The sequence below is a fragment of the Anser anser genome, assembly GCF_964211835.1.
Source record: "Anser anser genome assembly, chromosome: 1".
Lineage (NCBI taxonomy): Eukaryota > Metazoa > Chordata > Aves > Anseriformes > Anatidae > Anser > Anser anser.
This window is the reverse complement of record NC_139720.1, coordinates 195287150-195311824: the sequence shown is the minus strand read 5'-3', so window position 1 is coordinate 195311824 and position 24675 is coordinate 195287150. Positions and strand designations below refer to the sequence as shown.

General features: G+C 44.6%; 1 protein-coding gene across 1 annotated transcript; it reads left to right on the top strand.

Annotated features, from left to right (window-relative positions):
* Window positions 1-2171: 2171 nt before the first annotated feature.
* On the top strand, window positions 2172-15207 carry RAB39A (RAB39A, member RAS oncogene family). Its single transcript, XM_083820218.1, has 2 exons — window positions 2172-2830; window positions 11982-15207. Exons 1-2 carry the CDS (start codon window positions 2187-2189, stop codon window positions 12406-12408), a joined length of 1071 nt encoding a protein of 356 aa, XP_083676344.1. The 5' UTR covers window positions 2172-2186; the 3' UTR covers window positions 12409-15207.
* Window positions 15208-24675: the final 9468 nt, after the last annotated feature.

Here is a 24675-nt window from a genome sequence, read left to right as displayed (position 1 = left end):
AGGAATGAAACGAGCTGTGCAACTCATTAGCATGAGGTTCTTCCAATCCTGACTGCAGAGGACAACAACCTGCTGTGCCTCTAAGCCAAAAAGCACAGACCTGAGGCTCTGAAGGCCTGGGGGTGTCAGCCAGGGCAATGATCCACACAGGGTCCGGGTACTACATAATGAGCACTTCTGGCAAGCATCAGAGTTGCTGATATCACATACTTCACGCCTCTGTTTCACAAGCAAATGCTTTTTGTACCCAAGTGCCACTTTTGTTAAAACAGTTAGAAAAGATCACTAGGAATAACCTATAAACATGCCCCGTATCAAACTGCAAGAATTGGATTGATTGCATCCTTCTGAAGGTTCATTTATCAAAGTTAGCATTGTTTTATTTTAATTGTTACTCAAAGGGAACAACTATGCAAGCACAAGCTACGTTCAATTTATTTTTCACAAGAGCAGCTAGTGAAAGTAGAGGGGAGAAACGCACCGGGTTTGGTAAGAAACACACTCAGACATGCACATGGGCATAGAAGGTCTGGGGACTGACTGGCCATCCCAAAAGGTCCTTGGAAAGCTGGGATTCCTGGAGCAGGCAGCATTCCACAGCTTCAGCTCAGCATGCACAGCAAGGTAAGCCCCTTTGGCAGCTTCGCCTTTTATAGGTTCTGGGTTACCCAGCTGAGTGTCCCAGGGCCAGCCACGCTGCGCATCCCACCCCAGCTCATTTTGGGGCTGGAAGCTGTGATCTCCTACGCGGTGCATGCAAACCCCTCTTCTTCTGACTTAAGACCTGCCCTTAGTCAAGCCATGCTCTTCCACACCATGGAGCTGCAAGGTCTACCAGAGCCTACATGGAGCTACACTTAGCTCATCTCACCCTTGTGACCACCTAACACATTGGAGTATCAAAACCAGACTGAGGCAATGAGAAAACTGGTTGTAGCTGTCTGTCCCACAGAGTTACAACAGGTTGACTGAAACACATCGCCCATCTCCACTCTCCCTTTCCACTCTCCAAGTGCGCATCCATACAAGTGTCCGCTTGCTGCAGATCTGCCAGCAGCAGCCCACCTGTCAGCTCTGTCAGCCTCCTCCTCATGGCCCCCAGGCCCCCAGCCTCCTGGGATTTCTGTGAATTTGTCCCCAAAGCCCTCACCAGCAACCTGTGGGCATCTGCTGTCCTCTGTGGTCCTCAGGCCTTACAAGAAATCTGAGGAAACTACTGCTCAGCAGACTGACCATAGCATGATACTGAGCTGAAGATCCCCGAGGCAAAGGAATTCCTCAGGAGGGCATCCACACTGACAGAATCATTTCATTACCAGGGTAAGGGTATTTCAGCAAGGCACCCGAAAAGCGGTTTGTACTGTGTGGAAATCAGGACTGCGCACCCATCTCCTCCCCTGTTCCCGTCTCCTTCCCTTTATTACGCCTCTTCCCAAGACAGCAGTCAGCACACCCTCCCCAGACACACCAAATGGAAGTCCAGAGATTATTACTCCTCTGCTTATATCTTAGGGAGAATAGGAGGAATAGAAGGGCACCGAAGCTGGTGAAGTGCCTGGAACACAAGTCCTGCAAGGAGCAGTTGAGGTAACTGGGGTTGTTTAGTCTGGAGAAGAGGAGGCTCAGGGGAGACCTTATTGCTCTCTCCAACTACCTGAAAAGAAGGCATGGGGAGCTGGGGGTCGGCCTCTTCTCACAGATAACTAGTGATAGGACTAGAGGGAATGGCCTCAAGTTGTGCCAGGGGAGGTTTAGGTTGGAAATGAGGAGACATTTCTTCTCAGAAAGAGCAGTCAGGCACTGGGACGGGTTGCCCAGGGAGGTGGTGGAGTCACCGTCCCTGGGGGGTGTTCAAGGAAAGGTTGGACGTGGTGCTTAGGGACGTGGTTTAGTGGGTGACATTGGTGGTAGGGGGACGGTTGGACCAGATGATCTTGGAGGTCTCTTCCAGCCTCAATGATTCCATAATTCTATGACTCTAAGCGTTCTCCCCCTTCCCCCGTCACCACACGCCAGCTCCTCGCCCACCTCCCCCGACCCCTCTCCCTGCTCCTTGCCCGCCATTTCCTGTGGGCTCCCTCCCGCCTTTCCCTCAGGCTCCCCCCATCCCCACGCCGGGAGCCCCTCTCCACATCCCCAGCACCTCGAGGAGGCGGAGAAGGAGGAGGAGGAGAAGGAGGAGGGGGATGAGGAGGAAGAGGAGGAGGAGGCGGCCCCGGCGGGAGGGCTTTGCCGCGCCGCCGCAGCGCAGTCGAGGAGAGGCCGGCCCCGGCGGGCAGCCGGTGCTGAAGGGACAGCGGCCGCCCCGTCCCGCCCCGTCCCGCCCCGTCCCGCCCCGGGCGGCCGCAGGGAGCCCCCCGGGAGCGGGGCGGGGGGGAAGCGGCCGGCTCGGGGCTCCTGTCCCTCCGTCCCTCCGTCCCGCCGCCGGCCCCCGCCCCGCCCGGGCCGCCCGGGCCCCGCTCGTCCCCCCCGCCGCCGCGCCCATGCCGGGCGTTGGGGCGATCGGAGCGCGGTGCGGGCACCGGTACCGCCACCGGCCCCGGCCCCGGCCGCGGAAGAGCCCCCGAGAGAGCCCCGAGGAGGAGCCGGGCCAGGCCGGGGCCGCCATGGACGCGGCGATTTGGATCTACCAGTTCCGGCTGATCGTGCTGGGGGACTCCACCGTGGGCAAGTCGTGCCTCCTGCACCGCTTCACCGAGGGGCGCTTCCCCGGGCCGCTGCACTCCGACCCCACCGTGGGGGTGGACTTCTTCTCCCGCCTGGTGGAGATCGAGCCCGGCAAGAGGGTCAAGCTGCAGCTCTGGGACACGGCCGGGCAGGAGCGGTTCAGGTAAGGGGACCCGGGGCGCTGCCCGAGCCCCCCGCCCCGAGCCGCCTCCACCCGGCTCCCCGGCAGCCCCCTCCAGCCCCGCTGCCCTTCCCCGCCCAGCCTTCGCCCGAGCTAACAAGTGGCCCTGCCCTGTGCCTCCTTCCCTCCCTCCTCACTGCCCCGGAGTCCTGAACCTGGGGTGGCGAACCCTCATCTCCTCCTGCTTGGCGGCCGGAGGGCCCCGCATCCCTCTCCGGTTCTGACTTTGTCATCGCCGCCCGGCCTCCCCTGCAGCGCTCCCCGCTCCCAGCCGGGCAGACCAGGCCACCTCCCTGCCCTCCGTCCTTGCAGCACCAGAGCAGCCCTGGCACTGTCACAGCCACGGGCAGTCACCCACCGGGGTTTTACACCTGCCTTCTGCACCTGCTCCAATATTCACTAGTACTCCCGTCAGTGAGTGCGTAGCTCAGCTAGCTCAAATGCTGCTCCGAGTGCTCAGTCCTTTCCTTTCCCCTCTCTGTCACAAACAGTTTGCGTACAGTGTTGGTCTGGACCCAGGGTTCAGTAGGTGTGAGCTCAGGTGGGATGCTGACGCACAGCCCATCTGCCTGTTGTGCTCTGTGCTGCTTCACCCACGCGCTTGTTACTGGGTCCAGCAGTAGGGTTGCAATGGGTCTCCTCACTGGCAACAGCGGAGCCCGTTCTGCTCCCTGGCTTCCTCTGCAACAGTTGTGCAGATCCTGGCACTCAGCTGAAGAGGTGGGGTTTCAGCCTCTTACCAGGGGAGGTGAACCCTCCTTCAATAACAAGCACTACAGTGAAACAACAAAAAAAACTTTCCTGGGCATGCATGAGTCACAGGCTTATATATATTTTCGCAGGCAGGCCTCTGAAGGGTTAGGAAAGAAATTACCAGTGATAATGGCAAGCTCTTAACATTTTTCATCCTCCTTGTGCTTTCCAGCAAAGAAGGAGAAATCCTTGTAAACAAGTGACTAAGGAGGTATAATCTCTTTATTTTGAATTTGCTGACGAATAGCCAGGATGGCCAATGACAAGGCACTTGACTGAAAGGAATGCAAATACAGAGTTTTGCATGCATCTTAACTCAAATGATAGCCATCGTTTACAAGGGAATGCTCAGGGGATATTCAGTGATGAGTCATGCATTCAGCTGCTTTAAAATTTACCAGTAGTATACATCTGTGTTTTTGCCAATGCCCAGCAGATACAAACTGGAGGAAGTAGTTTTAAACATCTGTGGTTGTTTTTCTGCTAGAAGTTTCTTGTCAGTTGGTGTACCAAATATCACAGCATTTATTGCATAGTCTGTTTTGCATGTACTCAAGTAAATTGTAAATATTTTACTAAATTATACACCACAGGTTAAAAACTTGCAAGTTCTGTTCTGTGCTATTGGAGAAGACTACAGATCACGAGCAAGGATAGTCTTGGGGAAGAACTAATTATTCCGAGAAATAATCCAATTTTGTGGAATGCCGAGCGGTTTGCAGTTAAGATTCCCAGTTGTGCTCTAATTCACTTGCATTGCTACTTTAGAGGAGGTAAAACCTGGTTTAAAAGCTCCTTGGAGAGTTGCCCGTGTGCAGGACAAAACGCTGGCTGTATAATAACCCCCTTCTTTTGGTCCCAGCCATTAGGGACATTCCCCGGGGACAGGTGCGACCCACCTGCCATCACACCACCTTGAAAGAGAGCACTTATTTTCTTGGAGAAATCAATTACTTGTGCCTAGTTCATTGATGCCTCTGTATTTGAACTGGGTTTCTTGCATGTTCTTAGAACTCATCCTTAACATGCATCGTTTGCGTTACTGCTCAAAGGTAAAGTAATTCTTAACGCTTCCACAAGCAAGCTGCAAGCACAGTTTACTTGTTATGAGCTCAGCCAATGCAGTTACTTACTATATTTGTGGGGACACCAGTGGGGCACCACTAAGCAGGATCTCCCATGGTGCTAGCTCCCATACAGACAACATAATTGTCAGTGCCTCGAGTGGTTTACTAGAAAAAGAACCTACAGACCTGCTTAGTGTAGACTCAAGTCCATAACACAGACTAAGGTAAAGGAGGGATTCCCCCTTTCTGTTTAACTTGGGGTTAGTTGTCATTTAGAGCAGTCTGCTGCTCTGGCTATTTGTTTCACGTGGTCTACTTTGCTGTTATTCGTTTGGTTTAATTTTCCTGTATTTAAATCCAACAAAATGAATTTTAATCGTGGAACTTCCAAGGCTATGAAGCAACACTACTAAGACTGAGAATTTATTTCAAGAAGTTAGGCACATAATATTATGGGAATGCCTCAGTTATACTAACCCAGTTAATATAGCAGCCTGTGATATTAACTAGGTACATTCTGTTTCCAACACGTCTTGAAAATCAAACACCACCCTTACTCTTCTTTTTGAGTAAGCAGTATGTATTTTGAAAATTACCATCATTATAATGTAGTCTTTAGTCCTAGTGTAAAAATAGCTCTTCAAAATTAGGTAAAGCTTTTAGTGAAAGTTTGGTTCATCTGGTAAGCATCAGTAAGATCATAATGAGAAAGAAACACTGTGACTGATTTAAAGTCATCCTAAAGCCATGGTCTGATGTGATTAATACATCCTCTAATTCATTTTCAAAAACAATTGTTCAGTAGCCATCATCTTACCAAGGCTTACCTTGAGCATATTAGTTAGGGTCTTACATCTTTAACCTAATATTTAGATCAAGCTAGGAAGATGACTTCTTTTTGAGACTGTACTTTCCCCTGCCATTATGCTACCCTAATCAGAATAAATGAGTGGAACGCACACGTACTCTACGTGGGAAGTTATCATTTCAAAAAGAGTTTACAATCTGCATTTAACAACTACTCCCTATTAAAACTAAAGACTTTAAAGTTATCCTTTGGAAAAAAAAATCTAACATATCATTACTGTACATCATAACATATGCCTTCTTGAGGAGTAGTCTCACCTCCAGCAGTTCCAAATGTAGAACAATCTGGAGGAACCTTACAGCATTCGATATCAAGGTGTTGTGGTTCCCTTTTTGTCCTTGTTGTAGTCTTACCTTTTTATCAGGTTCTGATCGGGAGAAAACTGATTTTCTCCAGTCCTTTATCCCTTTATTTACCCTGCATTTACCTTTAATTTATTAGAAATGCCAAGCATTTTACAAAATGAGCAAAAATATTATACATACAAGTATTTTTGAAAATCAGGAATAAGGATAGTCTAGAGGATGCTAGGACAGTCCATATTTAGCAGCAGCATAGTTAAGGAGCTTTGTAACTTAGATTTTGTTTATATGGAATGGGGGAGAAAATAAGAATTACCTGTTCAATAACACATCAATTTTTGTAACTTCCAGACAAAGATGGTGTAATATGTTACATATTTAGTGAGGGCTGGCCAGAGGCTGTAGCATACCCATCGTCAATGGCCAGTGTGCCATGCACACTCCAGTCTGCACTGTGAGGAGCTGCACAGCTCCAAGACCCCCAGGCAGAAGGGGTTGCACTCTCCTCTATAGGTAGGAGGGTTGTTTCCCTTCCCTTAGTGCAGCTTCCTTAGTGCTTTTTCCTTCCTTTAATGCCTGCTTCCTATGGAAGCAGGCAAAGTCCCTCCTGAAACATTATCAGCTTGCACCTCCAACAAAGGCACACTCAAAGGCATTGGTTAGGACATTTCCATTAACTATTGCTTTGAGAAGGGTTCAGAGCCTCCTGTGAAAGAGAAGTGGAGAGAGGAGGCAGCGAAGAAGTATCAGGCACAAAGGAGCAGAAGAAAAACAAAGTGTTGCAGGCAGAAAGGTAAGACACGTGAAAGATAGGTGCGGGGATGGATCGGAGAGTTCAGTCCCCTTTCATTCAAAGTCACAGGCAGATTTGCCAGATTCTAAATCCAAAAGAAGTTGTGCTTTCCACTTCAAACATGTTGTCTGAAGGCTTGTCAGGAAAGCGACAGCAGACTTCATTGCCTGCCATCTCCCTCATTTTAGAATGGGGGAAGAATGAGGGAAGCCTTTAGAAGAAAGGCTGGTCTTTGGCCATTATTTTCTCATCCTGATCCCACCCTGTCTTTAGCTGAAGGCTTTCCCACTGCTAAAGGAAATACTCTCCCTCCTTCCCCACAGAAAATGAATCATGGTGCTTCAAGTAACACATTCCCTTCCATAATGCTAGTTTTATGACAATTAATTAGCTGAACCAAAATTAGCTGTCTACATGGGAAGACATTTCAGGAATTTAGGATATACGTGGGGATAACTGGAGCAATCGGAATCTGAACATCCTTTATGCATAAGCTGGACAACATTAAACTTTACCTGCCATCCGTTCGTCATCCTGACCCTAAGGTTTTCTTCTTTTCTTCAAAAAGAGACAATAAAGGAGTTAAAAACATTTTGCTTTTGGAGTCAGATGCTGCAGCACTTACCAAAATGTGTGTAATCGTGTCAGTGATTGTCAAAGAGTCCATTGTCAAAGAGTCCAAGGAGGGCTGGTCTGGTTTTGTCTAAGGCCCATACTCAGATATCTTGTCTCTGATAGAGTCTTTGAATTCTCCGGAGTACTCTGCTAGCCTGTACTTTCAATTTGAGGGATTTCCTGAGACTGATGTGGTTTATCTATTTACTAAACCTCAATCAGTCTCTTGTTCGATACTTGTTCGGTCTGCTGTGGAACACAGACAACCTCTTTGCATTCATAACATCTTTCCCAAGGAGATCCGCAAGTCTACCAGCTGTTGCCTGAAGAGATGTTTTTTTGCAGTTTGTTTCTTTTGAAGCTGGCTCCTAGCTATATTTGGCAGCTTGTACTTGAAGGGCTTTTGTACTTGAAGAGGTTAACTGTGAATCTTTATCTGCTCTGCCTGTGATGCTCATGGTTTTGTAGACCTCTGTCATATTTGCACCAAGTTGTCTCTTTTCTAGGGTGCAGTGTCCTCGCCAGCTCGGGGATGCTTTGCTTTGTTGAGATGATGCTGCTGTAGAAGAGCAATGTCTTGTGTTGAAGGCTTTTTCCTTTCAGTTGTATCAACTAACGTCTGCTGAGAAACACCACTTTAAAAGCTATTAGAAGATCTAGGGCTAGATACCACTTAGTTGCCTGGTTGCTGGAGCGAGATCCAGAGCCTTGTATTAGGAAGGTTCCTTGCACAATGCCTGAAGCATCGAGCTGATCACACCCTCCAAGTGGGACGTGTCCCAGGGACAACAAAGGGGAAGTGATGGGGGTGGGAAAGGGATCGAAACCGACCCTGCTTTGAGGGGCTTCTGCCATGTGAAGTGCACAGCCTGGAATCACCTCCTGAGAGCAAAGGTAGGAAGAGGATAAAGAATGCCCTCCCTGTTTGTGAAGTACAGGTGCCTATACCTACAGCTCCTATAAAACACAGCTCTTAGGGTTCTGAGCACATCAACAGTCTGTGCAACCTTTTGCTTTACCAGCGGCCTGGCTGCTTGGCGTCTGGCCAGTTCTTGCTGTTTCTTTACTATAACGACACAAAACATTCATGCAGGAAGCAGGAAAAGTGTGCTTAGACACATCTTTCCTAATCTCGGAGTGCATCTTACCAGGAAGGCCATTCAGGAGTCTGGATCGGCGTTTCTCGTTCCTAATGGTGGCACTGCACAGAGAGGAGTACAGAATTTTTGAGCCAGAAGAGGAGTACAACTCTGTAGGCTAGTGATTAAGGGCTTTGCTGTGAACGGCAGCACTGTAGAGTCTGATCAGTGTTGTAAGTCCTTTGTGGACTTTACATTACACGGCTATGGGATGAAATATCTCAGTGTTCCTGAGTGCAGAACTTAAGAACTGCACCTTGAAGAATCCACTGCTCTCTGGCCCTGTGAACTGGTCTCTCCTGCACAGATCCAAAAAAAAGAGAAGAGATTATTCCTCCCTCCCTCCGCTCACCTGCTGCTTTTGCTTAGATGAGCCCAGCACCTCCTCTTCCCCTGTGGGGGCTATGGCCAGTGGCTCCCAGGCTTTCCAGATGACTCTCAGCCCTCCTTATCTCTTGTTGGCCACCAAGCACACTCATCATCAAGCTTTTCAGTGACTACATACACAGTATATTGACGTGGTCTGTAACCTCTATAAGGGTGGAAGTGCTGTGAATAGAGTGCTTAGGGGTGGCCTCTGTAGTGTGGGCCCTGTGAACACGGCCCTGTGTCTTGTGAAGCAATGCATAGGAAGCTGTGTGAGAGGTAGGTACCTTCACTGAAAGAAAGCTCGCCTACATTTCGTGCGGGGTTGGAACCCATCTGAAGGTGTTTGGTGTGTTCCTGGGGAGCTGTTCCTGGGACACTCGGGTTGGTTTCCAGCTGTGACAGGAGCCGAGGGAAGGCAGGCGCTGCCCCATGAGCTGCTCCCAGCCCGCGCAGAGGCAGAGCACGCAGGCCCCGCAGAGCTCGTCTGGGCACCATGGTTAGATAATAGAATCATAGAATCACAGAATCATTAAGGTTGGAAAAGCCCTCCAAGATCATCTGGTCCAGCCATCCCCCTACCACTGATGTCACCCACTAAACCATGTCCCTAAGCACCACGTCCAACCTTTCCTTGAACACCCCCAGGGACGGTGACTCCACCACCTCCCTGGGCAACCCGTCCCAATGCCTGACTGCTCTTTCTGAGAAGAAATGTCTCCTCATTTCCAACCTGAACCTCCCCTGGCACAACTTGAGGCCATTCCCTCTACTTCTATCACTAGTTATCTGTGAGAAGAGACCGACCACCAGCTCCCCACAACTTCTTTCCATGCAGCTGAGTGGAGCACAGCTTGAGATGTTGGTCTTTTAGCTCTGCCTAAGCCTTGCTAAAGGCACCTAAAAGTCCTATAATCTTTAGCCACAACATTAATGAGGCAAAATTTGCTCTTGCACTTATTTTCATAGGGTGAGAGAAAAAAAAAAAACAGACTTACCAGACCGTGAAATACACCCACTTTACACAGTTCATTTTCCAAATAACTCTGACATCCACTGAAAATACATTTGTCTATACTTACTCTACTCTAATCGTCATATTTAAGTCAAATATTTTGCATCCGTGGGATGTTTCAGATACTGTTGAACAACCTGCTATGTTCATGTGCCCAGACATTTTTACCAGTTTTTGCGATGTGCAGCCCAAAGTTACAGATGCTTTTTAATCATCTTTGTTACAGGCAACATATACAGAAAATTAAATATAATGGCCTAGATCACGAGCTAATGCCAGTTGGCGTAGCTCTGCGGAACTGAGTTACAGCCGACGAGGGTACAGAATTCCATGTGTAAGCACGCAGTAAGACAATAAATACTGTTCTTCAGTACTCCACTTCACAGACACATGATACAACATTATTCTACATAAAAATGCTAAGTAAATGATGCAGTGCCTTTTCAGTACTAGCCTTTTTTTTCAGCTGCTAATATATTGCTTTGGCGTAACTGTTTTCAGGACAGGTTCTTTTTCTTGAAAATCGGTTGTATTAGCTATCGCTTTTCGAAACCAAATCCCATTTTTGTCACACACTTCAGCTCTGTCTGGAACAACTTGAATTATTTTGATGTACTCATCTGTGTTCGCAACTGCTTTACTGAAAAAAAAAAAAGAAACAAAAAAACACTTAAGAAAACCTGAAGCAGATCTGTGATATCTTTATTTAGTATTTCACAAAATACAACCTTTATTTATAGTAATTTTTCATACCCAGGCTATGTGAATAAGTTGAGGGTGAGACCCTATTGTCTTCAGATTCAAGCTGCTCAGAGACATACTCCATGGAGTACTCTGTTGCTGGAAACATAGAAAAGATCTTTCTAAAACATTAGGGCAAAGAAACCCTCCCTGTTATCTAAATAAAACCCTTTCAAATGCAGTTTGCTGTGACTAAATGAATTTAGTTATGCCAAGAAATCTAAGACTTATCTAACTGCACTTACCTATCTGTAATATGACTGCTGCTCCTAATTATACCTCGGAGTTTGAATTGTTAGAAAACACTATATGAAACGTGATTAAGTGAAAATCAGAGGGAGCTTCTTTTATGGAAAGATGCAGCTGTGTACCGCTCATCCTGATTCAAATGTTTTGAAGCTCCATTTTCTCAATAATCTTAAGATAAAATATAGTTAATTCCTGTTAATATAGATTTTGTGTCTCATTTCAGTTGGAGAATACTTACATATACACACTTGCTCTATGTTTACGCTACTAATGTAGTGCTTATATCCACTCCTAGGTAGGCCATCACTTCATTTAAAATGTCTCTTCTCGCCTTCTCCATCCTCCCCTATTGCACATGATTACAGATGTAAAATCATTTTTAGTCCCTATATCTTACTCTACATTCTAATTAACTTTTTTTTTTAATTATTCTTCTTCTAGAGCATATTAAAAATCTTTCTGGAGGAAGGGTCTCCTTCTTCCAAAATTACTTCCAGTGAATGGTCTGGAACACAGAGGGCTGAAAAGCAGAAAACGTCACCACTTCTGGAAGTCTCATACCAAAAAATAGTAAATGCAATTAATAAAGAGCTTTTGAACCTCCATATGAATGATATGCTGGAAATAGAAATGTTCTTTGTCAGTGCTGTAACAAGTGTGTGTTGGCCCAGCTCAGTACAGTGTTGTTGAGGGAGTTTCCTTCCTTAGTCTGTTGACCTCTACAGGCACAAATAACTTGTGATTATCTGTACCATTTTTGCTATCAAACCATTTGTCTGTAAGGAATACAAAAGGATACAGGTTACCTGTTTCATTTTAAAATGACTGATTAGAACAAAGTGAAGTGAATATTCTTATAAAACTGAAGAACTCAGACTTTTAACACTAACAAATACTGTCAATATATATATATAAATATTGTCCTGTGAACACGTGCAACAGTTTGCTAATAAAGAGTACTTTGCAGAAAAATTCAGCATTCAAAATTGGCACTAGAAATGTTGACTTCAAGAACATTTAGAATATGACTTTTGAAGTAGGAAAAAAACCATTTTTTTTTGTGGAAAAGGTAAATTAATAAATTCTAGTTAATTTCAAAAAAGCATGGTAAGTTCATAAAACTTGTAGTGGGTAAAAAAGGAACATAGTCACATGGAAAAGTATCCTGTTCACAAATAAAGTGAAAATATATTTTAATTTTCCTTTTTTGTGTTTTTCTTCACAGATCAATAACACGATCTTATTATCGCAATTCTGTCGGTGGCTTGCTAGTGTTTGACATCACAAATCGACGATCTTTCGAACATGTGAAAGACTGGCTAGAAGAAGCAAAAATGCATGTACAGCCCTTCCAGATTGTTTTCCTGTTAGTAGGACATAAATGTGACTTAGTATCACAGCGTGAGGTTACAAGGGAAGAAGCTGAAAAACTGTCATCTGCCTTTGGTATGAAATACATAGAAACCTCAGCAAAAGATGCCACAAATGTTGAAGAGTCCTTTACAATTCTTACGCGAGACATCTATGAACTTGTAAAAAAAGGAGAAATCACAATACAAGATGGATGGGAAGGTGTTAAGAGTGGCTTTGTTCCAAATGTTGTACATTCATCAGAGGAAGCCGTAAAGCCCAGAAGACAGTGCATCTGCTGAATTTGTGGCATGCCAGAGAGCACATCAGGTGTTCAGAAGATGACTCCAACCTAAATAACAGAATAATAATTCTGAAACAATATTAGATCATGGCATAGCTGAATCATAGGATAATAACTTGGTTTTGTATCCTTCTAATTCATAACTTCATAAAACTTTAAGTGCTTTTGTTTTTATTTTATTTTATTTTACAGAGTACAATATCTTTGTGTGGTCTTCAGGAAAGTAAATTATATATTGCTAAAGGAAAAATTAATCCTATAGCAAGACATTGTGAAAGCGCAATAATCACCGTGACTACATCCTCTCCTGGGCTCTGTATTTTGAATACAGTTTAAAATCAAGCCCTGCTAGGTGAGGATGAGATGAGCTTATTACTTTTGTTCATCCTGCCTTAGTTTTGGGCAAGAAAATATCATACCTTATACATTTTTTATGTGATTCTTTACTCAAGTGCAGCATTGCTCATCAACGTTAAAGTTTAGTAAACTGTAGAATTTCATAATAAAGATAATTCTAAATAAAGCAAGCTGAAAGATTGCTCCAATAGCAAACACTTTTGATATGACTATGAATACAAGCCTTACTAAAGAAAAAGAATGTTTTAGAAAAGATTATTTATTTGTATATGAAAATGGGTAATAGAAGCAATGAAATTTAGCAATGAAATTTACTATTAAATATTTTCTGAATTGCCAATGAAACTAAATGTAACATCACATATGATCCAACTATTTTGACTTGTATACAAAATAGATTTCCCAACTGACTGAGCTGCATTTTGGAGGCCAGATCCTCAGCTGGGTAGTTATCATAGCCACACTGATGCCTAAAGAATTGCGTTAATTTACACAAACAATTTCCTATCAGCTTTAAGAAAAAAATTATCTACTTCTGACTAGATGTAAAAAGGAATTTAAAAGTGCTGTAACCCATGGGGACCCAGACCTTGCATTTGAAGAGAATAAGGATTGGTTTAATCTCAGCCAACAAATGTTAATTGGTTGCCTAAAAAATAAAGGTTTTAAAACCAAAACTGTTACAAATAGAGTGTTTGGAGAGAAAAGAATTTCTAAAATAATTCTTGGCTACAGGCAGCAAAGTTGGAGAAGCCCTATTCTAAGAAAGCAACACACAATAGCTTTTAATAACAATAATAATAGAAGAAATCTGTGATCATGTAGCATTTTACTGAGCTTGAGGTCATCCTACTACTACTACTCTGAATATAACGCACACTAGCTTTACGCAAACTGTGCCCTATATGTCTAGCACTTAAATACCGAATAAGTCTGTGTCTATTTTATCTCTAGTAGTGTAACAAGATGGCTTGATCTCCAGAGTTGATAAGCATCTACAGTTTACCTGAGCATACTCATAATCTCTGAACATCAAGCCAATTACTTTAGTATAAAGACGTGTTACCAGGTTACAATTCTCCATTTTCATGATGAGGGAACAGGTCCATCTAATCTTAACTTTTTTCTTCAACAGTCGTGCAATTGGTTTTCCTTCAGATTACTTTTTGGTCCTTTTACAAGCCTTTTGTAAATATTCCATGATATCAAGACAAGTTGGCTCCAGTCAATTTCTTCATTTAGGGCCACTAAAATTATTGTCTTCTGAGGGAACAGAAAGGTTATTCTTTCAAGAGTCTGAGTCTCATTTGCACTGAGGCACAGTTACGCTGTCATAGAATGATACAGAGGCCTTAATATAAACAGGAATCAGCCTTAATTCGTTAGCAATTAAAATAGTTAGCTAATTCTAGTCTCAGCATGCCACAAAGTAATTGCTGTGAGCCTGATTCTCTATTAAACTACACATTTTAGTCATTTCTACCAATTCCATTTTGATTTGAGGGCATTTTAGGCACTCTAAGTAAACATAAATGACAACAGATGCCAAAAGCTAGTGTGGAAATCGGGTTGTGTGCATTTGACACTGATTATCATAGTAGGCCCACGTTGTGTATCTCAAAAGATCTTCTCTTAGTTGTTTAAGAGGGCAGAATGGACCAATGAATAAACCGGTGGCTGGGGAGCCAACAGGCCTGAAGTCTGCCACTGGTTCACTGTGTGTTTGTGAGCAAGGCATTTAAGCTTTCTGTGCCTCACCTGTATCTCAGAAATGGAGCTGATCGTTCTTCCTGGCATTCACAAAGTCCTTTGAGACCCCATCTGACTGTATGATCTCTGGTCTGGACTCTTTTCTGTGCGTGCTATCTGTTGTAGAGCGTTTAGCAGATGCAGTATCCATGGGATGTGGATGCTGCATTCTCCTATCATACCAAAAATGATTTAAAAGATTAAGACAGCTATATAAGTACCAGGTATTGCTGTTATTATAAATCTACATTTCATTACACATTACCTTCAGGTTAAAATCTTTTATCTTAAACTTTTCTTCCTGAATACTCTGGAACCAATGAGCTTTTCATTCTGTATGAAGAAATCTGCGTGTGTGTGGCAGGGAAGGGACTGGGAGAAGAGGGGAGGGAGGGGAGGTGTGCACGGAGAAATAAACACTCATCAGAACAGAGCCTTAACGATCTCTGCTGTGAACGTTGTACCTGTAAGTGTCTGTCACATTTATTACAGTGGGAGTAGAGCTTTGAACCAGATTCAACTGTGTAAGGAACTGGTGTTGTCAATGCAACGAGAAGAGAAATTCACTGCATTTTAAAGTACTGTGCACATCATTGTCTTATTTGTAACTCCTAAAAATGTAGATTAACGTGTACATTCAAACATTGTCTATCTTGACGATATATTAAACCAGTACCGTACCTTCTCACTACATGCTTGCAGTTAATGGAAATGTCTGATAAACAGATTACTTGCTGAAATATGTCAGTTTGCTTTCAGATGCTTTGCACTGAGTAACAGGTTGTAAGTAATATGCTGTAGAGCATGTTCAGGGCATTTATATTCCTTTTTTTTTCCCAAGAAAGGACAAATATGATGCTTACTATTGATACCAAAATGAAGTTTCCATAAATTTGGCAACCAAATTAGTAAGTAGAAAATATTAAAAATGAAAAAACAACAACAAAAACCTGTTTCAAATTAAAGTTTGGTAAATCCCAGATAGGAAAAGGAAAAAACAGTTAAAATAGTAACCTGTTTGTATTTGGATTCACAGGTCCAGCAAATGAATGGATATGAAATACCATTTTTGACTCCTACAGTTTTTTAACTTGCATTACTTTAAGTTTGATAAAGAAAAAAAAATCTTTCTCTGCTCATTTAAAAGTTTTACACATGAATTCTTCAGATATTTTGGCTTGCTTATAACTGGGTTTGTCCTGTGTAAGAAACAGAGCGCAGCTACATGTCTCAGGAGTCATTGTCAGGGAACCAAGGAAAAAAAATCGAGGTAACACACATCCATAACATTCATTTATGCCTTTGTTATGGAATAGACCTACAGATCTAACTCTGTGCTAGGTGATTAAATTCCCGGTGGCTGCCTTGTGCTCACAGAAAATAATACTGGCTTAACTGAGTGCCCGTGTACACCAGAGTTGCTCGGTGCTGAGATCCCCCTGCTCCAGCCAGCCCGGGACTGGTACAGGCTGCCTTACTTAGAGCGAAGGTGGGTGGATCCCCAACGCTCACAGGTATGTCAGGCGCGGTGTTCCAGCTCCCTCGCACAGTACAAACCTCCTTGCTCTCTTTATGTAATTAATATCCGGGGGAGCAATTTTGCCCTAGCTGTAGACCCAAGCACGTGACAGCAGCTCCTCCAAGTCTCCACCCTTGCCTTTCGCCCAGAGCTGGCACAGCAACCTCAGCAGCCTTTGTTCAGCCTCGGAGAGCAAGGAGGGCCAAGGGCTTGTTCTCTGCGCGGGCCTGGAAGGGGCATGACACGCAAACGTGCTGGGCTGTTTGAGAAATGGTTAAGCATCAAAGCACAATTGTCTATAGCTAACATTTGCTATTCTCTAATGATTCCTCTAATGATGCTTTGTTATAGGACTTAGCTGCATGCAGCACCACTTACAATGCCTAAGTTAGTTTCTTCAGGATAATAACAGTATCATGGAATGTATTTGAAATGGGAAGAACTTGACCAAAAATTCATCCTCCTGATCTTTAGAGAGAAAAATGAATCTATTGACTGCATGTATACATATCTCCCAGCCCGTTTCTAGTAGTAATTCAAGGCCTGGGTTTAGCATTAGGTTCTTTGAGGCTTTCAGCTGAAAACCGATCACCTACACGTGGTGTCATTTTACTCAGCAAAATTCCCTCCTCTATGAAGCGAATGCAGCTGAGGAAAAACTGATCTTTACTCTTGAGCACGGCAGAGTTGTTTATCACGTTTCAATGAATGTGCAAATCTGACGAATGTAATGTGATTGAAGACGTGCCAGTCCAGCATAACGTAAAGACTATGAAGTCATGCAGGTTCCTGAAGACGATTTGCCTTGCATAATACTTAATTAGTGGGAGTGTAGCATACGTGTGAAGAAAACAAAGCTGGTTCTGAGAACCCAAAAATATTTCACTGAGCAGCAATTCTGCCACGGAAGAGCCGGCTCTGGAAACCCAGACCTCCAGTGAGCACTTGTTTTTCTTCCTGGAGCTGCTGCTCCCACAGGCAACGCCTGGAACAGCGAACACAAGACTCAAGTGTGTCCAGGAAAAGAACTCGCTAACAAATACCAGACTGTGATAACGTACCAGAAAAGCACAATACACACACGGTGGGCTTTTCCCCTGGGAATAGCTGTTCAGTAGCAAGCACCACTGCAGCACCTGAATGGCATCACCCGCCGTGACTGCCCTTTGCCCCTGAAGGCTGGACGGGAATAGGGAGTAGCAGCTTTTTATGTAGGGGTAGGTAAATTTTGATTTAAACTCACAGTTGAAGAGTCCAAAATCCAGATCCAGAGCTCCTCGAACGGATCAGCATCTTTGAAGGTATCCCCTGTACTCATTTTGCAGAGAAAGTCACGTTTTAGGCGAGGCCTGAGCTACTTGGGGGTTGACACTCAGCGTGTCATCTGCTGAGAGTGGGAGCAGAGCTGTGCAACAGCTGACACCAGCCTTCAGCAGTGTCACAGCCCGCAAGGGCAGATCAAACTAAGAATAACCCTGCTTACCTCCACAGCCTGCTAAAGACCCACCTTGCAGCCAAAGAGCTTCTAAAGAAACCTAAGAGTAGAGAGTAGAAACAACAAGAAGTTACATGCACTGTAAACAAAATAAATGCCTAAGTAAATGAACTGAAGTTTCAGCTAAATCACTGGGATTCTTAATTGCTGTGGCTTCAAATCTGCTTGTGTAAAAACTGATTTTTCCTTTTCTATGAAATTTGTGGAGGGACAGACCGAGTCTCCTGTAGCAATAAACTGGCCAGGACGGAACTCGGTTGCCTGGGAAATGAATGCATCAGGTAAGGACAGAAAGGAGGACACAGATCACCTCCTCCATCCCTGCCCAGTCCAGAGAGAGCAACGAGACTGAACGCTGTCAGAGCCCTTAACACACTACAGAAATTGCCGTAATTGCTGTGGGACTGCAGATGGGATGACGGAAAGTGCCAAAGACGTGGAGCTGACACAGAACTACAGGCTGCTGAAGCCGCCGCTCCAGCTGCTCCCTAAGGACTGGTTAATGCTGTGGGCAGCCACAGGAGAGGAACAGTTGGGTATAAATCTGTGCGGACACGACACCCACCTTGCAGACTTCTTCCCATCTCACCTTCTCCTCTGCATGTCTTCTTTACAAGAAAGCACTGCCAGAAGCTATATTTGGCAGTAAGGTATCACAGGGAGCAGGGCGACAGCAACAACCGCTAATATTTTTAAGTATGAAGGTCCTAAGACTACGGGGAAGAAATATGGAAAATATTTCAGTCATAATCCTAGTAATAAAAAACTGGCAGGGCTGGCACTGCTCGGCAGCACTTTTGAGAATTGCTTAAGTTTTCTATGACAAGCAGATAGTTTAGCTATTTAGTCATATTTTACATTAATTTGCTTTAAAAAATAAAATAATTACTGTGTATTATTCAGGAGAAAAAAAAGTCTCGTCTGTGCAGATCATTTTTGTCATTTCCCTGATGTATAGCCGGTGTAACATGCAATAAAAGAGCAAGCTATGCCAGGGCATAAGCTTAGAAGATGTAAGTCTCGACTCTCGTCAGTCAGACCATTGAAACAGCAGCACCGTTTGTTTCGCTGGGGCTTTTCTCTGCCCACTTCTCTGTGGAAAAGTGTCTGATTCTCAGAGAGCTTTTAAAACAAAGCAGAGACAAAGCTCACTGAGCAGCGAAAAGGAGCTGCATATGTGAGCAAGTGTCAGAAAAGCAGCATATAGAATTATAACTTTTCTTGTTAAATCCTCTTGCAGTCCACCATGCTTCACAAATTACAGCTCCCTGAGTACACTGAGTGAATGGAACAGTAAATTTCTAGCTGTCCAAAAAAGGCTAGGAGAGGAAAAATTAGATCAGATTCAATTCCCCGCAGCGGTTCTCTGCAGCTCCGTGACTGGGCACGGAACAATGGCCACATTTTGTCTAGCGCACGTGGCTTCTCCATGTCCCAGGAGGAATTCAGCCTCGGCAAAAACCCTCCTGCAGGTTCTGCCTGCAAACGGTAGCGCTGCGCCGCCACGCATCATCTTCAGCGTAACTCAGGGCAAAAAGCAAACTTTTCCACCAAGTAAACTGCGAGGGAATAGCACTGTTGTCTAAAAATGTATCAGAGAAGAATAAACATCAGGGAGAGAGAAGAGTTATCTAATCTAAAGGACCATGTTGGCATAACAAACAGGTCTTCCTGAGATGCACGGCATAGGCGTTTCTGGTAATGCTAAGATATGAAAATCTTAAACAATTTTAAGTGAAAGCAACAATGATCTCTGCTCCTACATGTAGGCAATTTTTCCAGAATAATATTGTCATTAGCTGAAAGGGTGAGGTGAAGCCCAGATAGTAAACACCAGAAATAAAAGTGTTTGCTTTCTTGCTAAAATAGAAACAAGTACAGAAGTTTCACATAAAAAGTTTGGTCACCGATGGTGCTTCTGTTTCCAGCTGCAGGTGTTGGCTTCTGTGTCTCCTTGCCCCTTTAAAGAAGTATCTTCAGAGACTATCGTGGCACAGGTCATGTAAGGGGCCGTACTGCAGTGGTGAACGAGGCTTCCCCACTGAAAGAACAGAAGACTCAATATCCCTAATAAATTCATCTAGTTTAACTGGAAAGGAGTCTAAAACTGACTAATCACCCACATTTTCTTTTTTTTTTTTCCTTCATGGACTAAGTAAAAATTATAAGCAACTATGTATGTCTTATTCATACCATGTGTTTCACGGAATTAGGTGCATAGCAGTGCATATCTCTCTCCGATGTGACTCAAAGCCAACAGATTTGCCCCTGGACTCAATTCACGCCAAGCCATCTAGGATATTACGCAGGGTATTCATTTAACTGATCATCCAAATCTTCATGAGCTGCTACTTGCAAATCACTTCGGACAGCTCTGGGATTAAGTGTCGTTCGCCCTGTCTTTTACAATCCATGCAAAGGATATAAAACTGTAGAGCAATGTAGCACCATATACTAATCAATAATTAATATCTTCATTACCATCAGAATTTAGTAATAGTCCATTTGCAATAGAAATATAGCAAATAAAACAAGATTATGAAACACTTTGTACTTTCGAAGTGCCCTGAAGTGGTACTAAAATACCACAAAACCTTGAGGATCAGAGATGTCTTTACTTCCCAGAAAAATAATGCACGGATCTTTAGAAAAAAAATAAATCACAGTCATTATGTAAGCCATGCAAAATGAAATGAACTTTATTTTTAATATCAGTAAAAAGTACTATTCACTCCTTGTCTCAGAGGCTTCTCAGTTTTTCAAGTTTTCTTTATTCCTTGACTGGACTATTCACAAGTACTGCATGGGAGCACACCAGGGCAGGAGCAAATTGCTGCTCCTTCCAGGCCAACTGCATGAACGTTACAGTAACGGCTACGGGATTTCTAAGGTTACTGAGAACAGACGAGACCATGGAAGGTGCTCATATGCTGTTGCGTCACGTGTATTCTTACATTTTTCTGCAAGAGTAGGTTTCTATGCCTCTGCTCATGCCCAAGCCCAAGCCCAAGCCCAAGCCACGTTCCTGAGCTCTCACATCCCGCTGCAAGCTTTCATCTAGACACCCACCTAAGGCTGAGTCTAAATACAAAGATCTCCTTAAAAAAACAACCATACCTCCCCTCCCCTCCCCTTCCCTCCCCCTCCATAAACAGCGCTAAAGAATATAGTAAAAGACATCTTGGTCTACCTATATCCAAATGGGACATATAAAATATGTCACATTATGAAATAAACCATTTTAAAAGATAGCATTATGTAACAGCCCAACTTAATTTCGCTTAAAGGCTGGCTAAGCAAAATTCACTAAATTCTAATGATTTGCATTTTGGTTTTGTCCTCCAAGCTTTGTATCAAAGAGAACTGAGATGAAGTTCCCTGCAGAATGTTATTTCTGGCTAACTTCTGGTTTATTTTCTGCCTAAATGTTACCTCATTTTTTCCTCAAAAGTAGTTGAAAAACATCACTGAATTGTGGCATTAATAGCAAGCGTATACTAAAAAATTAATAGCTGTGATAGAAATTGAAAGGAAAACTTGAGTCTCATATAACAGGAAATAATCTCATTTTGAAAGAGTTTGAAGAAAAGAGGATAAATCAGTTCATGGTCCCAGAAACGACTGCCTCCATGTCGCAGTCTGAAGAGTATCTATATGCATCCCAGCTCCCATGGGTCACAGACTTGGGTACCTGTGAAGTAATATTCAGACTGTGGAATGGCGTGGCTAGTGCACATGTATACAGTACATGCATTTTACTGACCTTGCCAGAGACCTCGTAATTTCAGCACTGCTGAGGAATTCGTATACAATGGACAGTATGTAATATACTTCAGTCTATATTGTTTATTACTTACTGTACATACAACAGTATAACTGCATGCATTATGTATACAATGAATATTGCATATATATTTAAATATATTTATAGCGTATAATGCACAAATAAGATAACAGCAAAGAAAATAAAGACTAATTAAAGATTAAAGACTAAGTAAAGACTGGCATTCAAAAGCTGGAAACTTTGTCAAAATAGGGAACTCTTCAGTACCTCCTTGTTACTTCTCAGTTAAGAGAAGGCCTTAATATGGCTACTTATTAATTTCATAAGGCTGCAGGCCTTATTTAGTCAACATTATCTCAACTTCCATAGAGTACAGATTTGCTGAATATTTTCTTACAGCTTTTCTATAGAGGTAAGACTTTACAGTCTTCAGATGTCTCTACGGTCACTCAATGTGAATTTGTCTTCAAATCATGTCCTTCATTGTATGTCCCCCAAAATACTGAGAGTACTATTGTCCTCATCTGCAGTTGAGGAATAAGTCATCTTAGACAGCAAAGCTGTAATTTTTAAAAGCTAGGAGAGAAGCCAAATGCTCGATGTCTCAGGCCGTACCTGAGGCACCTTTTTGCTCTGTATACAGTTCCCATTGACCTGAGTGGTGACTGTGAGTACTTGACACTTTTGTCAGTAACACCATTGCCCTTCCAGATGGACAACCAGAAATTCACTTGTGGTTTTCCTGGCAGCTGGGAAAAATATGATGTAAATGACTTGTGTCAGGTGAGCCTTGCATGACTCCAAAGATCAAAGGGTTCATAGAATCATACGATCATAGAATCACAGAATGGTTTGGGTTGGAAGGGACCTTAAAGCCCATCCAGTTCCAACCCCCGTGCCATGGGCAGGGACACCTCCCACTAGACCAGGTTGCTCAGGTCTTCATCCAGCCTGGCCTTGAACGCCTCCAAGGATGGGGCATCAACAACCTATCTGGGCAACCTGTGCTAGGGCCTCACCGCTCTCTGAGTGAAGAATTTCCTCCTAACATCTAATCTAAATCTCCCCTCCTTTAGTTTAAAACTATTCCCCCTTGACCTAACTTTGTCTGCCCGATTAAAAGATTGGTCTCCATCTTATTATAAGCCCCTTTTTAGAACCGAAAGGCTGCAGTGAGGTCTCCCTGGAGCCTTTTCTTCTCCAAGCTGATCATCCCCAGCTCTCTCAGCCTTTCTTCACAGGAGAGGTGCTCCAAACCTCTGATCATCTTCATGGCCCTCCTCAGATCCACATCCTTCTTGTGCTGGAGGCCCCAGACCTGGATGTAGGACTCTAAGTGGGGCCTCATGAGGGCAGAGCAGAGGGGCACAATCCCCTCCCTCCATCTGCTGCCCACCCCCCTGTTGATGCAGCCCAGGACGCAGTTGGCTTTCTGGGCTGCAGGCACGCACGGTTGGCTCATGTCAAGCTTTTCATCCACCATAACACCCAAGTCCTTCTCTGCAGGGCTGCTCTCAATAGGTTTTCCACCCCATCTGTGCTCACATCTGGGATTGCCCCAACCCAGATGCGGCACCTTACACTTGGCTTTGTTGAACCTCATTAGGTTCATGTGGGCCCACTTCTCAAGCTTTTACTGGTCCCTTTAGATGTCATCCTTTCCTTCTGTTGTATCAGCTGCACCACTCAGCTTGCAGTGAATGGGGCTACATCTGGCTGGTGTCACTAGCACTGTTCCCCAGGGCTCAACTCTAAAGTCAGTCCTGTTCAACATTTTTATCAGTGATCTGGATGCAGGAGTGGAATGCATCCTCAGCAACTCTAAAGATACTAAACTGGGAGGTGCCGTTGACTCCCTGGAGGGATGAGAGGCCTTGCAGAGGGATCTACTTACATTGGAGCATTGGGCAATCCTCAACAGCATGAAGTTCAACATGAGCCAGCAGTGTACCCTGGCAGCCAAGAGGGCAAACTGCATTTTGGGGTGCATTAAATGCAGCTTACCCAGCCGGTCAAAAGAGGTGATCCTCCGCTATATTTAGCGTTGGTGTGGCCTCACGTTGAACACTGCGTGCAGTTCTCGGCCCCACAGTACAAAAAGGATGTCAAGGTCCTTGAAAGCGTCCAGAGGAGGCAACAAAGCTGGTAAAAGGGCTGGAAGGCATGTCCTGTGAGGAGATGCTGAGGGCACTTGGGTTTGTTTAGTTTGGATGAAAGGAGGCTGAGAGGTGATCTCATTGCTCTCTGCAGCTTCCTGAGGGGGGGAGGCACAGCCGGTCTCTGCTCCCTGCTAACAGGTGACTGAACATGTGGGAATTAGCCAGTGGAGGATCAAACTGGACATAAGGGAAAACGTATTTACCATGAGGGTGGTCAAGCACTGGTACAGACTTCCTTGTGAGGTGGTTGATACCTCGTGTCTGTCAGTGTTCGAGAGGTGTTTGGACAATGCCCTCAATGACATGCTTTAACTTTCAGCTAGCCCTGAAGAGGTCAGGCAGTTGAACTCGATGATCTCTGATGGGCCGTTCCAAGTGAACTATTTATTCTGTGTTATGCTATGCTGTGCTATGTTATGCTCTTCTGTCCATTTCTTAGGAGAAATGGACAATTCAGCTGACAATTTCAGGGCAAGTCTGTCTCTTTCCATGGTTCCCTCTCTCACCACCTCAGTTCTTTCCAACTTCTTTCAGCAAACCAGACAGAGACGAAGGAGACAAGCCATGCTCTTGTACAGCGACAATTCTGCCAGTCAGGTACCCTGCCTGGGAGCAACAGCAAAATCACTTGTGGGGACAGCTCACAGTGCACGGGTGACAGGGCCACGGGTGACAGGAATTCCTGAGGTCAAATAAAAAGCTGAAAGTGTAAATGTTTTCTTCAAGACACGTTTTAGATGAAGGCTACGTGTTTTAATAAGAAAGTTAAATTGTGTTTTCTATAGCTATACACCGAAAAGTCCCACCCTAAAGGTGCCTAAAACCCACACGTTTCTTACTAAATAGAAAACCCGTGGAGTCTAAAGGGTTTATGAAGAAGAGTGGCCAGTTAGGGGGAGATCGGGACGTCGGGAAGTGACACTGCTCTGTAAAACACGGGCCCGCGCCTGCACCCGCGGGGAGCCCCCCGCCGTGGGGCCGGCAGGCCGCCCGCCTTCCCCTTCCCCTCACGGGGAGCCGGGGCGGTGCGGGCGCGCCGGGGCTCGCCCCGGAGCTCGGCCCCGGAGCTCCGAGCCCCTGCGGGGGAGCAGCCTCCGGCCGGCCCAGCGGCCAGGCCCTCCCGTGGCCGCCGAGGCGATCCGGGGGGCGGCGGGACGGCAGGGGGCGCTGCAGGCGGAGCTCGCCGCCCGGGCGTCCGCGCT